General features: G+C 41.2%; 1 protein-coding gene across 1 annotated transcript; it reads right to left on the bottom strand.

Annotated features, from left to right (window-relative positions):
* Positions 1 to 3728: 3728 nt before the first annotated feature.
* On the bottom strand, positions 3729 to 11214 carry LOC100337549 (keratin, type I cuticular Ha4). Its single transcript, NM_001293123.1, has 7 exons — positions 10708 to 11214; positions 9012 to 9094; positions 8099 to 8255; positions 7187 to 7348; positions 6942 to 7067; positions 5133 to 5353; positions 3729 to 4050 (listed from the first exon to the last, which is right to left on the bottom strand). Exons 1-7 carry the CDS (start codon positions 11212 to 11214, stop codon positions 3729 to 3731), a joined length of 1578 nt encoding a protein of 525 aa, NP_001280052.1.
* Positions 11215 to 14415: the final 3201 nt, after the last annotated feature.

Below are 14415 nucleotides of genomic sequence, written 5' to 3'. Positions count from 1 at the left end.
CCCAACACTCACAAATGAAAACCTGGAACACAAGCTAGGAGAGGTTGCAGAAATTTGCTTTTGCCTGGATCTACTGAAAGGGCAAGATCTCATTCTTTCCATTCATTTCCTTCCTGCTGAGGCCCTTGCCACACAGCCCCTATATCCCATGATCTGTTTATCCCAGATTATCTAGCAGTAGAGACATATAATCCAGTTTAAAGCAGATGATCCAGGATCAAATCCTGGGATATAGGGCAGTGTAGAAGGGGCCTGAATTGAGAGCAAACTACTTTTTGACTTTGTGTTTGTTTTGCATTAATTGAAGTAATCTGAAGGAAGGAAATGGGAAGAAAGAGAATCTGGGGTGGTATTTAAACTGTAGAATTAATGCATTTTGGCATCATTTGAACTGCTCTGGCCAGATGCTGTAGAATCCTGGGAGATGTAGTTTTACAAGGTCTTTAACCTCAACAAACTGGTCAGCATTGAGTCAGGGGCAGGGCAGTTCAGATGATGTCAAACCACATTCATTCTCCAGTTCAAATTCACTCTGGAACATTTTAAAAGCAACTGAAAGAGTGGAATAACAAGGGATATATTTGGCCTGCTCCTTCCAAATGGAGATAGTTGGAGGGTATGCACATCTGCCTGTGGATGGTAGATTAGCCATTGGTACCCACTGGGTGACTTTGGTCAAACCATTCTTTGTGTCTCAAAGGAAGGCAAAGGCAATATCCCACTCAACAAATCTTCCAAGAAATCCCTGTGATCAGATCTCCATAAGTCAGAAACAACTTGAAGGCACACAGAAACTGCAAAATTAATTTCTTTTCCTTGTCATAGTGATTGAAGTGCCATTTGTTGTTGTGGTTTTTTTAAAAAATGCAAATTAGTTTACTCACTAATGTACTTTTCTCTTTTGCTTGTCACTAAACAATGTAGGGTTGATAACAGAATGTCATAAATAATTAAATGCCTTTAAAAGTGCACTTAGAAAGTAACTTTTGTACAAAATACTTGTTTGACCCATACATTAATTTTCTGCCAACCTGTTCTGTGACTTTGTGTTCTCATTACAAAGAAAAGCAACTCAATAGAATTTAACTATAGTATTTTTTAACTCAATGCAATCAAGATCTAGATCTTCTCTTCCTTATTCCCATAGGATAGTAGTGTCCACAACGTATGTACTTATGTAAAGTATGAGTTCTGGAATCCTTTGGGATGACATGGAAAATATCCTGCCCTTTTATCTCTAAACAAGTCTTTATAGCTGTTTTGGCTTCATAATTCCCACTTTCAGGATGATAATGAGGTAATTAAAATTCTTGTTCTTTTGTTTTCTGTTTTTACATCAAACTATGTTGATAATTATTGAGGAACTGGTCACACTCTTGTTACTCCACTCACCAGATTCTCTATTATGTTTTGAATGTTGTATGCACTGCAAAAAGTTTCGAGTGGGATGACCTATTAAAATTACATAACACACATTCCCCTTTTCTCAAAAGACACCCATTTTGTTTTAGTTGAGCTCTCATCCTAGGTAGAGAAAGTGCTTTCCTCTGGCAGCAGGTGGCACCAAAACCTAAGGCAATTCTTTACTGTCAGCAGTGGAGTCACTTAAATCAATGTAAAGCAGTGGTTCTCAACCTATGAGTTCCCATGTGTTTGGGCCTACAACTTCCAGAAATCCCAGACAGTTTACCAGTTGTTAGGAATTCTGGGAGTCGAAGACCAAAACATCTGGGGACCCACAGGTTGAGAACCACTGTTGTAAAGAGTAAATTATGACTTATGATGAGTCTACACAAACAGGAGAAACTGGACTCACTCTGCAATCATTGCTGATTGTCCCCATGATGTACTTCAACTTCCAGCAAGTTTTTAAAAAAAAAAAAAAAAAAAGATTTAAACTGATTTTCTTCTGCTTTGGACAGAGTTGGGAGATAGCTTGCTGGAAACTGGAGAATCCTAGGACCGCAAGGTGTTCTGTATAGCTGGATCAAGTATGATTCAGATGTATCCATTGTCCAAACACTGGACATTACCCTTTCCTTCAGCTGAATAGCGCAAGGGAAGTGGTAGCTCCATTCCCACTCCTGGTAGTTGAGGGTGATCCCCCTCCTTCTTTCATTAGCAGAGGTGCCTGTGATGGCCAGGAACTAGAGTAGGGCCTGAATCCGGTTTCATCTGTTTCTTTTGTGGTTTTGTATCGTTTCGTCCATTTGGATTATATGGAACGGTACAACCTCATGGGAACAAAAGAAACAGTGAAACAAAATGCAGAGGGAAATGGTAGCCATTTGGTTGGCTGATTTTCGGCGCTTGGCTGTAGGCCCTGGCTTGCAAGGCCTTCAGCCAAGCACTAGGTGCTCGATGCTCGTAGGCCCTGCCTGCCAGGCCTATGAGCATTGAATGCTCAATGTCTCGTAGGCTCTGCAAACCAGGGCTACAAGCCATTGAGCATTTGATGGCTCGTAAGCCCAGCTCGTAGGGCCTACAGCCAAGCACTGAACGCTCAATGCTCATAGGCCCTGCCTGCCAGGCCTACTGTTGAGTGCTCAACTGTAGGCCCTGTGAGCCAGGCCTACAAGCCATTGAGTGCTCAATGGCTCGTAGGCCCGGCTCATAGGGCCTGACGCTTTGCTGCACAAGGCCTGAACATTTTTTGTTTTTATTGGACTTTGGACGGAAAAGTCCATTTATATAGGCGTCTGTTTCTGTAAGTGGTGGATGGAAACAGGGCCATACGAATGGGCCAAACAGAAATGGCAAGTAATTCCATGCAAATGCACAAGCCTACCAGGAACTTGGAGGATTAGCTAGTTTTGAGTGGTATGGCAACATAGAGGGTGAAGGGATGATCCAGCAAGACTGACAGAATCTCAGCCTGGCTGGACTATGTGAATGCCAATGCAGTGCCACATCTGGTTCAGCTGAGTGTGACTGGTCCCAGATTTTGTAGCCAGTGTAAATTTCAACATAAATTCAGAGGTATAGCCTCTGCTGATGTCAGCACAAGGTGCCTACAATGATCAGAAGCAGTGACAGGGGCCCAATCCTTCCATTTTACACTGCACTGACAAGCACAGGGGGAAGGGCATGGCAATTGTAGCCTCTGTGGGTGGCAGATTATTCTGCATTCTCTGTCCACACTCTGCCCAAAATGTGGGGCTGCCCTGGAACATTGCCTAAACTCAAGAGCATCCCCCAACTTCCATTAGCATAGGCTTAAATCGGTTGAACCTGGTTTACCTTTTGTTAAGGACCAGAAGTCCCTGGATGTTGTGTAGACCTCCAGGAATGACATCTGGGCCACTGCAGTTATTTTGGCCAGTATAGAGAAGCCCTCATTTTCTCATTTACTTAAGCTAAGTTTTGTTTGGGACCTTGGGCACTATCTGCTAGCTCTCATCCCTTCATCCTAAGCAAGTCTCTGCTGGGGAAACATTGCATATGTCATAATTTCACTATGCCAGAATGCAAACGTTTATTAAGAATTAACCAGGGAATTATCGATATATTCCACAAAGCATGAGAATGGGAGTGAAGGGGACACTACTACACTACCAAAACTGCCTTGTCAGCAGAACATGCTTAATTTGACTATGCCCCCTAAACACAGAACACGTGGTTAATTACTTGTTTCTCTCTTTCTCTCTGTCTTTTCCACTCTCTTAACATTCCAATCTCAGTCTGTTCCTTTCTGTCTTTCATTTATATGCCCATGGAGACCTGAGATTTCACATGCGGCAGATCTTGGTGTTGATTCGTGGGCCAGGTGGGCATGGGCCACATGGTTGGGGGCAAACTGGACTACGTGGGCCACATGGACCTCGTGGGCCACAGGGAGGGGGTGCACATGGTGGAGGGCCACAAGTGGCAAAAACTGGACCACTGGGGTTTGCACAGGATGGGGTTAGTTTGGGTCCAACCATGGGCCCAGGTGGCTTGCAGTCTGGAGGACAGATTGGAACACAGATTGGCTCTGGCTTGCAGACTTGCCGGCAAACAGTTGAACGGACGGTGGTCGAACCTTCAGGATCACATGGACGATTGGGGATCCTGGATAAAAATAAACATGATTTCAAAGGTGAGGGCATTGTATCTCTTGGAGTAAGGAACAGCATAACTTTAATACATGGACGTAGTGATTCACAATATGCCTCTTTTGCAAGCAGAAATCCTCTTTTGCAACTGGGTCTTAATGAATTAACATAGCATTCTGCCAACAGAATTGCTCTGCTGACAGAACTCTGTGGACAAAAGAGCAAAAAGAGCTAGAAAAGAGAAGGATGCATTAAATTCTACCAGCTGAGACATTGCTCTAATGTTAGTACAAAGAAGACAGAGGGAAAGGGAATCAAACAAAATTTCCAACTTCCTTAAGCATAGAGTACTTTGGATTCATTATGTTTCAGCTGACTAAGTGTCATTTGGCTGTTTCTCATATGAGCCAATTAGTATTAAGAACATTTGATTGTTTTTAAAAGTAGTGTAAGCAAATGTCTTGATGATAAAATCAAGGGATTCAGAGTCATCTATCAGCTCTCAAAACAATCTTCTGGGGCTTGCTATTGCTATTCCTTGGAGTAACTCTGAGCACTTCAGTTCTAAGTACACTTACCTGGAAGACACATGCTCTAATTGTACATTAGGGACAGTCTCAATTATCTGGTTTCCCAAGTGCTATTTGACTACAACTCCAAGAATCTTCAGCCAACATAGCTGATGATCATTGATGTTGGGAGTTAAAGTCCAACAACTATACATTGGAATTACTGCATCCTACTAATATAGTATGTGCACTTAGCATAATACCACAATTTGTTTTATCTCCATGGGGATACATCCTCAGCCAGACTGTATTTACTTGAAATCAATGATATGACTGAATACCATTAAATTGCCTGATGTCCATTCCCAGAACATCATTGAGTTGCATTGTAGAGTACCTAGAGATTCCTAGGACCTCAACATATCAATGCCCCCCCCCCCCCCCGTTTTGTTCTGTTTCACCAATCATGGGTAAGTGAAACTATGGGTGTAGGTTCTGATGGGGTTTTTTTGAGGCAGTGGTGGTGGTACTGTACTACATATTTTCAGTTGGCTGTGTCATGCTAATATTTATGAGTTTGCTTACGTACTTGCAGTCTTCCCCTTCCAACATGTTACGGTAGGCAGCAATTTCGCAGTCCAGTCGGGCTTTTTCATCAAGAAGTGCCTTGTAATCGCAGTTCTGGCGCTCAATGTCACTACGGATTTCGGTGAGCTGGGCCTCTACATTGCTGATCAGGCACTGGAGCTGGGCCAACTGGGTGCAGTAGCGGGATTCTGTTTCTTGCAGTGTGGTCTCCAGTGCACTTTTCTAAGAGAAGGAGAAGGCAACACATTTGTCATGCAAAGAAGTTCTGATGTTCACACAGATGGCAAGATTAATATTAAGGACAATAGTGGAAGCTTTCCCTTTGGGTTGACTTGCTTAAATGAAATTGTAAATAGTGGTGGTCATCCAAATTGCAAGTCTGGCTGGGATGGGCCTCAGGTTACTATTGGATTGCAAATCTCATCCATGGTGGACAAAATTGTTGTTGTTGCTATCATTTTATTCCCACTCGTGGATTTATTTTCAATCTTTCCTCATACTTGCAGGGGGGCAGGGAGGGACAAAAGAATCCATCTATGATAACATTCACAACATGTGTAGGAAGTACCAAGGAGCAATAAATTGCAATCCACACACACCCTTTTGCCCTGTGTAATCTTGTCTCCACAAATATAAAATAGAAAAATAACAGGGTTTTTCCCCCTCCACATGATGTTTAATTATGTGTCTAATCTCAGACACCATAGCTGTGTAGGAAATTAACAAAGTTGTGAAACATACCAAGTCCTCTGATTATCTGTAGCTAGATAATCAGTCAAACTGAATCTGCCAGTTTTATTCTCTCACACATTCATTTTTTCCCCAAAAAACATCCAGTACTTTCTGCTCTATTTATGAATAAATTTTCAATGTTGATAAGGTCTCATTAAAAGCAAACTAAATGGAATTCTGCAGAAGTCAACTCCAGTTGTCAGTCTGGCAGTTCTACTTGAGTTTATACCTCCCAAATAGTTGGGTGTGTTCTTTTTAGTCTTAAATGGCTAATACCTCCCTAAGCCTTTGTGATGGGTGAGTTTGGCTATTCTGCCATGTTTGGGGGCACTTTGGCTTCAGCTGTTTTATTTCAGCATCTACAGATCTTCTTTAAGAATGACTTCTACAGACCAAACCAAAAATTATGGGGAATAGCCTGATAATACCTGAAAATGTGATATCATCATCGTTACTAAAAACTCTTGAGAGTCACTACTGGCTATTTGGGGTCAAAAAAATAATTTTTCCTCACTCTAATGTGAATTGTACAATCATGATTTGTAGTAGCTATGGGGGAATGTATGGTCCTGCAGAGAACTACTGTGGCTCCATAGCAGATAGCCACCTGTCTTAGAAACATGCTCCAATGCAAGGATAAATATAGTCTGCTATGTAGACAAGATTTGGAGTTTTTTTTCCTGGCACTGTTTGGAAGACTGTTCAGAAGCGAGATAGCCTAAGGCAGTATAAACACATGTGGTGGGCTAAACCCTTGTGCTGGCAGGACTGAAGACTTGAAGGTTGGGTTGCTGACCTGAAGGATGCTGGTTCGAATCTAACCCAGGGCGAGTGCAGATGAGCTCCTTCTATCAGCTCCAGCTCTATGCAGGGACATGAGAGAAGCCTCCCACAAGGATGGTAAAAATATCAAAAAACACCCAGACGTCCCCTGGGCAACGTCCTTGTAGATGGCAAATTTTCTCACACCAGAAGTGACTTGCAGTTTCTCAAGTCGCTCCTGACTTGAAAAAAAAAATGCTTTCACACTTTGATATATCAGCCAGTGTAGTGCTCGGCTGTCTGGAATTATACTTGCCATGCTCTGCTGAGCCTGTAGTTCAATCTCAAGGGTCTGAACACAACGCCTAGTCTCAATTATCTCCGTCTGGCAGCATTGCAGCTGTTCTCCACTTGAGATCACCTCCTTGTTTAGCTCTTCCATCTGGTGAAAGAAGAGTAATAAAAAGTAGGAAATGAACAGGTTGCATTATTCTGCCATGAAAGTTTGTTGATGAGCAAGCTATGTGTGTTGGTAGTGTTAGGCCTCCAAGAAAAACTCACCTGTGCACAGTACCAATCTTCTACTTCCCGGCGATTCTTTTCAAGGTCAGCCTCATATTGGCATCTCATCTCATCCAGGACCTTATTGAGGTTACAAGATGGGGCCGCATCCACCTCTACATTGATGCGGTCACCCAACTGAGAACGAAGGGCAGAGGACTCCTAGAGAAAGAGGGCAAAGAGGCAAACAAGGAAAGTTTATTTGGGGATATCTCTAGCCACAAATAATACCAACAATCACAAGGTAAGTACTTCTGAATATGCTTTAATCTCTTCCTAGATGGTACTCAAATTCATTTGGGACTTGGAACCTGGTACAACATTTATTTGTGGGGCTTCTATGGATGGGGCTTTCTTCAGGCCCACAGTCTGATAGCCATTGCTGTGACTGAATAGAAAGGGAAATCCATTAGATGACAGTAACATTCCAGGCAAAATAAAATGGAACGTCTAGCTCTTGGATCTATTCTGGAGCAGTTCAATGCTTTTGCAATCTATAGGACTATAGCTCTCATTACCCTGCATTTCCAGTAGTCAAACAGCTGGAAGTCAAGGAAAAGGTTTGTTGTCTAAGGCATCTGAATGACATCAAGTTGTAGTAGGCACACCTAAATTGTTAAAATGTATCTGCAGGGAATTGGTATATAGGTGACACCTTTGGAGAGGGATGGTCTAAAGCAGGCATGCACAGCCTGTCAGATGTTTGGGCCTCCAATTCCTAGAAGCTCTAGCCAGGAGCTCCAATGGCCAGAAATTCTGAAAGCTGAAGTCCAAAACACCTGGAGGGATGTAAGCAGTGCAGGCCTTGTCCAAAAGAACCTCAGTATAGTGCCAATTCCCTGACTCTTTATCTCTGCACTCAGCTTTTAGTATAGCTTCTGGCCTTGGTAGAAAGTTATGTGTTGACTATACCTCCTCATGATTTTTCTTCAAACACATCATTTCCTCAGTCAAGGACTCCAGTTGGGCTTCCAGGTCAGCCCTGCACAAGGTGAGGTTATCCAGAACTTTACGGAGGCCACTGCTATCACATTCATCCCGCTGGCGCAAACTCAGTTCATAGTCATACCTTCAAAGGGATGAAAGACAGTACATTACACCATGGTTGGGAGGGCAAGACTTCTAGATCATAAATCCAAGCTCAGTGTGTGTGGCTGAGAACAGCTTTTGCTGGTGAGCCAAGAGCGTTTCTGAATGAATGTCAAAACTTTATGAGAATCTGGGAGTTTCTCCTCTCCTGTTAGTGCATTTATCAGAATACTATGCCTTAGTTATGCTCTTCCTTTGTTGTTCACTAACAGACACTATCTGTTTCATGGCACTATCAAGAAGAGGAATGAGATAAATTGACTTTTTTGTTACTTATTCCAATCTTTATGGATAAGAAGGGGCACAGAACACCCCTATTATAATGTGGGTATGTAATATGTTTCATTAAAGAGCACACAGAGGTGTTAAATATGTTATACACTTTATGTGAATCTGTGTATGCAATTACACATGGAATTCTAGTTGTTATATAATTTTATGAGCCATCTCCTTATATGAAAAGTGATGTATGCTCCCCCCCCCCCCCCCACTAAATATCTCAAATTTTAGAACATGATTGTGATTCCTAACACAAACCCTAGCATTTCTCAGGATTCCCTTATTTGTGAAAATGTTGGTTGATTGGAAGCTGGTACTACAAGCATTTTTGGCCTGCTACTGCCATGACATTCCTGTTGGTGAAATCCGGTTCTCTTAGAACCACAGAAGGAGTGCTTTACAAGATAGAAGTGCCTGAAGATCAAAAAAGCTTGATATATCAAACAAAATCTCTTACTTAGTACAGTAGTCATCAGAAGCCATTTTCAGGTTGTCAATATCCAGACACAATTTTGCATTATCAGCCTTGGTACAGCAAATCTGAAAAACAAAAATATCATTTTTTAACAATTTTAACCCTCATTTATGGATATGATACAGAAAAGATTAAATGCTGTAAATCAGATATCTGATTGAACATTGATGGTGAATTCACATGCATTGTTAGTTCTGGAAGCACATTCAGACTTCTTATTGAGATGTACCATCTTTCCCCCCAGGTGTAACAAGCTTTAGTGCTCAATACAGATTAGTGATGTGACTTACCAGTACCATGCCCACTCCCTCAGATAAATTCTTCAACATTTAAATGTACCTTTTCTGAGTCCTCAGAGCAGTTCTTCAAATTTAAAAATCTGATTATTTATTCAGGTGGCAAACCCTACCACAAACTTTAACATTAATAAGTATTTTAAAAGTTAAAACAAAGAAACCAGAAATCAGTCAGACACTGAATGGTCTGCATGAAATATGGGAGGAAGTGCAAACTCAAGAGATAAAGCAACTCTTTAATGGAAATATTTTATCTTTTTATAGCAAGTGTGAACTGGGCTCATCCTAGAAAAGAAGAATGCACTATGTCTCAAATGTATAAAACTTTTCAGCAAGATGCTGCAGTCCAATAAAACATATTCTTGATAGTTATGTTCAAATGGCCATTGAAAAAGGATGCAAAGTAATTTTCTATGCCATATGGAGTTAGCTGCTACATTACCAAATGAAGGAATAGAAACTATTCTCAGTGCTAAATTACCTACCCATTTGTATAGTTTGATTAGAAATGACAATGCAAAAGTTTTTTAAAAAACCCAGATTATAAAGCTGCCTTAGAACTTACTTTGAAAGAAAGTTGGGATATAATAATAATTTCAATAAACAATAAAAAAGAATTGCTATTCAGCCCAACAAGTAATAGTATCATACACTAAGACAAAAGAAGATAAAATCCAGATAAACACACAATACAATTTAAACACTACACATTTCACTATATGACTATAGACAGACTAACCTTGCAGAATGTTTTATTTGACCACTATGGTAATTACTATATTATTTTTATATTAGAAGATCTGAATCCATTGTGATACCTTGAAAAACTCAATTAGATGGCAATCTAAAAAAAACATTCTTTTATCTTGTCTTGTCTGTATCAAAACCCTCCTTCTCTTCTCCTCATCTGGTCAAATAACAAAAGACCAGAGTTTCCCATGTTTGCATTGGACATGGAGATGATGGAAGATGACATATGAACTTTGATTTATCTTGGATCTGACTAAAAGTCAGTCTAGTCTACCATCTTCTACCTTCATTGGTCACACAGATATCTGTGGGAAGGTTACAAGAGCAAGTGTGAATTTAGTAATCCCTCCCCGTCCATCTTTCCCTCTGAAACGGGTGACATAGAACTGAAATTATTCATAGCTATGATAATCTTGTCCTCCATGATTTACCCCTTTAATTCACCTTTAAAACCATTCAAGGTGGTGCTTATCACCATGTCTCATTCATAGTTTAAATGTGGTATACATCCAGTTGCTTGTTCCACACTGTTCATCTTTAGTGGATGATTCTGTGTTCTGGTATCTTGATGAGAGATGGAGACAAGTCTCTCCCCCTCCCTCATCCTCCTCTAATCGCAACCCGTGGATTACCTGTTGCTGAAGTTCATCAATGGTGCAGTAGAATGGCTTGAAATCGGTGCACACGTAAGCATTCTCATGCTCGTACCATTCTCGGATCTTGGCTTCCAGCTCGGCATTCTCCTGCTCCAGGCAGCGCACTCTTTCCAGGTAGTTGCCCAAACGGTTGTTCAGGAACTCCATGGTTTCCTTTTCATTGCAGTTGAGGATCCCTTCCTCGGGGCCCCTAGGGAAGCATTGCAGAGGGCGAGCAGAGGGTAGGATGCATGGTGGTGGGACACAGGTGGAACCCAGGCTAGGAGGAGGAAGGCACGTAGAAGGCATAAACCCCCCACTTCTGCAACTGTTGGGAAGTGAGGGGGTAGGTTGACCCAGGGAAGGCAGGCAAATGCTAGAGCGGCGAGGAAAGATGTTTCCGGGTCGGCAGGTGGCAGAGGCAGCACTATTGGGTCGGCTGACAGTGCTAACCCTGCAAGGGCCCTTGAGAGACCCACAAGTGTGAGTAGAGGGAGCAGCCATAGTGGAAAGAAAAAGCTGGATTGCAGAAGAAGCTAGAAAAGCAGAAGCACCCAGGTCTGGACAGTGACCTCCTTCCTGGAGCTTTTTTATATCAGGAATGTTGGGTGTTAGCTCATTTACAAGGCTTGATTCTTGTGACACTTCACCTGTGTGCTTGTCATTAGCCTATTCATTACTCTCTTAGAAAGCATTTCGTAGCTTATAAAATGTGTTTTTTTGTTTCACACTTTGCTTTCAAGGTCAGGACTCTTCTTAATGGCTGCCCACAGAGTATGTATTTTATGGGAGAACATCAAAGGAACCTGTCATCTTCAAACATTATGTTTCAGTAGCTGGGTGTGGGTCATTTGAGCAACGTTATGGGCTTGATGCTTTCCAGTGGGGATGAACCCTTCCTCTCTCCCTCTTTCTCTCTCATTGCCCTATTTTGAACACCCAAAATGCAAGAGACACTAAATGAGCTATATTTCTCATGATTGTTTCCAATGTGCAAAGGAGGATTGGGACATGTTGCTGCTTTTCTAAGTGCTCCAGTTTCAATTTAGTTCATTAAAAGAGGGAAAGAAAACCAGAACATCTAATTCTTCTGGCCACAACTTGGGAAAGCTTCATTTTTTATACCTCTTCTCACAGAATCCTCCATACTGGCCGAGTAAATTATGTGAACTCTAACCCCCCTCCCAAAAAATGTTTGTTTACGTTCTAGTACGGGTTATGATGCACTTGAATCAAATTTTGTTTTGGGCACTGAAGAGAAAGAATGAGCATATCACATCTTCTCCAGCTTTGGGGAGATATTATAGGTGGATTTAGTTGCATGAAGATGTACCTGATTGCTATGTTTGAGTAAAATGACTATTTTTCTCTTAGTGTTTTACTGCTACCGTGCTTCTAGTGGTAGTCAACCTTAAACCTTCTTGGAATTGTAGCTTGGGTACCTCTGAAGCACAAACAGTACCTTTAGTACAGTAGAGTCTCACTTATCCAACACTCGCTTATCCAACGCAGTCTGCTTCCCACCCAGATCCACAGCTGTTTCTCTAGGCAGCAAGGACTGAAGTTTTTACAGATTTAATTTCCTACAGTGTTGTTACTGTAAGTTCATTTTATGCAATTCTATCTTTATTTGAAGTCAATTTGTTAGTAGCCAATGTTTGTGTAGTCAATGTTTTCAATACATTGTGATGTTTTGGTGCTAAATTCATAAATCCAGTAATTACTACATAATGTTGCAGAGTATTGAACTGCTTTTTCTATCAATTTGTTGTAAAACATGATGTTTTGGTGCTTAATTTATAAAATCATAACGTAATTTGATGTTTAATAGACTTTTCCTTAATCCCTCCTTATTATCCAACATTTTCACTTATGCAATGTTTTGCAAGCCCATTTATGTTGGATATGTAAGACTCTACTGTAGTTCTTTACCTGGCTTTTACCCATTTGTGTATTTAATTCTAGGATATTTTGTCCTTTGCAGCTTTCCCTTGGGACTAACACATTTTGCTGACTTAGAAATAGTAGCACATGTACCCCCCCACCCACCCAACCATATGGTAATATGAGGCAGAAGATCTTGTCTTTCCTTCCACCTGGCAGGGAAAATACAGTAATAACAAATTAAATAACTAACTGTTAGCTGTCCTTTTGTTTTTGTTCCTGCCTCCCACCTTGTGGCATGTCATTTCTATGTGCCAGGAGGACTGACAAAGCAGCTTAATGACAGCCTGGTAAGATTTTTTTTCAAATAAAGGCTAGTTAAGGCTAGGTTTTTTTGTGGGGGGGGGGCTTCAGGAGAGGGAGTGGGTGCCATCTTGCACCTTTGGGCTCCAGAATCCCAAATGTGTGAGAAGGCTGTGGAGACTGACCCCCGGGAGTGCCCGATAGTCACTCCCCACAGGTCCAATATCCCATTAAACCCAGGCCTTTCAGGAAGCCTGGGTCTGATGGGTTATTTAATTAATTCAGAATAACTGTAGTTATTCCGAATTAATTTGCTTTTATTGAAGACATTTTTTGGATGCCTCTGGTAAAACCCTGACAGGCCCCGTATTTTGGGGCATGTCTGGAAGGGCCCTTATGGTGATGGGTTGGTCCTACCACAACCAAAAAGATTGCAAAGTATGCCAGCCCTTAAGGGTCAGCAGTGACACATCTCCTTTGATTATATTAACTACCTTCCAATTATCTACGTTGTATCTACCCTGTAGAATTAATGCAATTTGATATCACTTTAACTGCCATAGCTCAATAATACAGAATCTCGGCACTTGTAGTTTGATGAGGCACCAGCACTCTTCGATACATTTCCCATGATTCTACAACATTGAATCATCATTGTTAAAGTAGTGTCAAACTGCATTAATTCTACAATTCACGTAGAATTAGATTTATTGCATAGACTTTGCTTTCAAATTGCTTTCAATTGACTTCTTCTACATCCCACGCAGTGTATCATGCTTTTATCACAGCTAAGTAAATCTATTTTAATTATTCTCCATTCGCAGAAGTATTACCAACCCCCAGAGTCAGACATGACTGGACTTAACATCAGGGGAAACATTTACCTTTTACCTTTATTATTAGAGAAGATGCATGTTGGGTCATAAGACAGGTAGAAAAGTAATCTTCCCTTCGTCACCATACTGACACCAGTCTTTCTTTCTCTCTCTCCTTTTGTATGTTTGTTCTTGTGTGTGTGTGTGTGGATCTATATGTATGTAATTTGAACAGCATACTACTGACATAAAAATATTTACCACCACCTCCAAGAAGTCCAGAGTCAGCAAATGCCCCAATAAAAGATGCAGATCACGTATAGCCATGTAGTGGGAAGCAATGAGATTAAAGGAAAATTCGGAATGACAGCATGAAAGTGAAATTTGATTGAAATACTTCTTAGGAACTCAGGATTATAATCAAGAATAACAGATCAAGCAAGGCTGAGAAGCATCAGAATGGAAATCAATGCAGGGCAGCAAAATTCAGCACTTTAGTATGCAGTGCAGGTTTACAGTCCATTTGCAACAAGAATGAGAAGAATCTACAATACAGTCTTTCTAATCCAGCACATTCAAATGTGAAGCTTTCAAAATTGGTGTCATTTTATATAACCCTGTGGGAGTCATCCCAGGATGAGTTTAGGCATATGCCCTGGTTTTCCCAGTTCAGTGGTCACTTGTGAGTCAGGAGTCACAAGGT

The sequence above is a fragment of the Anolis carolinensis genome, chromosome 6, assembly GCF_035594765.1.
Source record: "Anolis carolinensis isolate JA03-04 chromosome 6, rAnoCar3.1.pri, whole genome shotgun sequence".
Classification (NCBI taxonomy): domain Eukaryota; kingdom Metazoa; phylum Chordata; class Lepidosauria; order Squamata; family Dactyloidae; genus Anolis; species Anolis carolinensis.
This window is presented reverse-complemented; position numbering and strand designations above follow the sequence as displayed.

Bases quoted from the DNA above. Each gene is read 5' to 3' on its own strand.
- LOC100337549 (NM_001293123.1), bottom strand. From the start codon at position 11,214: ATGGCTGCTCCCTCTACTCACACTTGTGGGTCTCTCAAGGGCCCTTGC. The intron at 9,095-10,707 runs GTAATCCACGGG...TTTGTTTTTCAG, and splicing joins TTGATGAACTTCAGCAACAG to ATTTGCTGTACCAAGGCTGA. The intron at 5,354-6,941 runs GCAAGTATAATT...TCCTTCTCTTAG, and splicing joins TACAGGCTCAGCAGAGCATG to AAAAGTGCACTGGAGACCAC.